A 1960-nucleotide genomic window follows, 5' to 3' on the forward strand; every position below is an offset into this window, starting at 1 on the left:
GCCGGTCCCGGCTGGGAGGGAAGGGGCTGGAGCCGCAGAACGGCCGGGCGGCAGGGAGGGGTTTCCAGCAGAGCTCGGTGCTCCCGGGCATCAATCGCACCCACCGGGTCACGCCGGTTAGAGATGGGGGGTCGTGAGAGCTCCGATATCACCAGAGACAGGAGGAGCTGTGGCGTGTCCGCACAGACCACTCGGGGAGGGGAACCTCTCTGCTGGGAGCACCTCTGCCATGGAGCTTGGCAGCAGGGTGGGCAGACGCTCCCCAGGAATCCCTCATTTCTGTTTACTCTCTGATTTCTAGAATCTTCTCCTCTACCCCCAGAGTAAGGGAGGATGACATCTCAGCTCCTCTGAGCCAGCAGTGCCCAGGGACCGGCAGAGCCATGGAGCTGGAATACGAGCTGCCCAACACCACTGCCTTCTGGTTCTCCCCGGCTTCCCCCTTTGACAACTTCTCCCTGGAGGCTCCCACCAACACCTCGCAGAACTCCACGGGCCACCACTTCGACCTGACCAGCAATGCCATCCTCACCTTCATCTACTTCGTGGTCTGCATCGTCGGGCTGTGCGGGAACACGCTGGTCATCTACGTCATCCTCCGCTATGCCAAGATGAAGACCATCACCAACATCTACATCCTCAACCTGGCCATCGCCGACGAGCTGTTCATGCTGGGGCTGCCCTTCCTGGCCATGCAGGTGGCCCTGGTGCACTGGCCCTTCGGCAAAGCCCTCTGCAGAATTGTCATGACGGTGGATGGGATCAACCAGTTCACCAGTATCTTCTGCCTGACGGTTATGAGCGTCGACCGGTACCTGGCTGTCGTCCACCCCATTAAATCTGCCAAGTGGAGGCGGCCCAGGACAGCCAAAATGATCAATGTGGCCGTTTGGGGCGTCTCCCTGCTGGTGATCATGCCCATCATGATTTATGCTGGGGTGCAGCACAACCACGGCAGGAGTAGCTGCACCATCATCTGGCCGGGAGAGTCGGGCGCCTGGTACACGGGTTTCATCATCTACGCCTTCATCCTGGGCTTCCTGGTGCCTCTCACCATTATCTGCCTTTGCTACCTGTTCATCATTATCAAAGTCAAGTCCTCAGGCATCAGAGTGGGCTCCTCCAAGAGGAAAAAGTCCGAGAAGAAAGTCACCAGGATGGTCTCCATCGTGGTCGCCGTCTTCATCTTCTGCTGGCTCCCCTTCTACATCTTCAATGTCTCCTCGGTCTCCATCATGATCGTGCCCACTCCTGTCCTCAAGGGCATGTTCGACTTCGTGGTGGTCCTCAGCTATGCCAACAGCTGTGCCAACCCCATCCTTTACGCCTTCCTGTCCGACAACTTCAAGAAGAGCTTTCAGAACGTGCTGTGCCTGGTGAAGGTCAGCGGCATGGACGAGGCGGACCGGAGCGACAGCAAGCAGGACAAATCCAGGCTCAACGAGACCACGGAGACCCAGAGGACCCTGCTCAACGGAGACCTGCAGACGAGCATCTGAGGGGACGGCGGGGTTGTCCTTCCTGCGCTCTCCTCTCCCCGCTTGCTCCCAGCAGGGTGGTGGCACGTGTGGAGTCAGGGCAGGAATGCCAGCTGAGGGGAGGGCAGTGAGCACCCCCTGGGCACTGGGTCCTCGGCTGGGCTCCTCCTGAGCTCTGCTGGGTTGGCTTTCAAGCACTGGGAAGGATATGGATCAAGAGGAGCTGCCTCACCAGGAAAACAAAGACAACTCACGGCGATGCACTGCATTTCGACACCAAAGTGCCATCGTGGCCACAAGTATCGCTGGGGTGGCTCCGCTGGCTCCCCCGTGTCACCCTCGGGGCTGGCTGGCTTTGGGGCTCTGCCCCTGCACGGGTGGGTGCACATGGACACATGGGGTGACCTCAGGAGGGGCCGAGGCCACGGGTGTGTGATAACATGGAGATGCACTGACCTGGTGGGAGCTGCCGGCGAGCTCCT

The 1960-nt window shown here is 59.9% G+C and overlaps 1 protein-coding gene across 1 annotated transcript; it reads left to right on the top strand.

Moving 5' to 3' along the window:
- Nucleotides 1-324: 324 nt before the first annotated feature.
- SSTR2 (somatostatin receptor 2) lies at nt 325-1898 on the top strand. The gene has a single exon (XM_008921798.3). It carries the CDS (start codon nt 384-386, stop codon nt 1497-1499), a length of 1116 nt encoding a protein of 371 aa, XP_008920046.1. The 5' UTR covers nt 325-383; the 3' UTR covers nt 1500-1898.
- The last annotated feature ends 62 nt before the right edge of the window (nt 1899-1960 follow it).

The sequence above is a fragment of the Manacus vitellinus genome, unplaced genomic scaffold (assembly GCF_001715985.3).
Source record: "Manacus vitellinus isolate BGI_N305 unplaced genomic scaffold, ASM171598v3 scaffold_24_pilon, whole genome shotgun sequence".
In the NCBI taxonomy this organism is placed as follows: domain Eukaryota; kingdom Metazoa; phylum Chordata; class Aves; order Passeriformes; family Pipridae; genus Manacus; species Manacus vitellinus.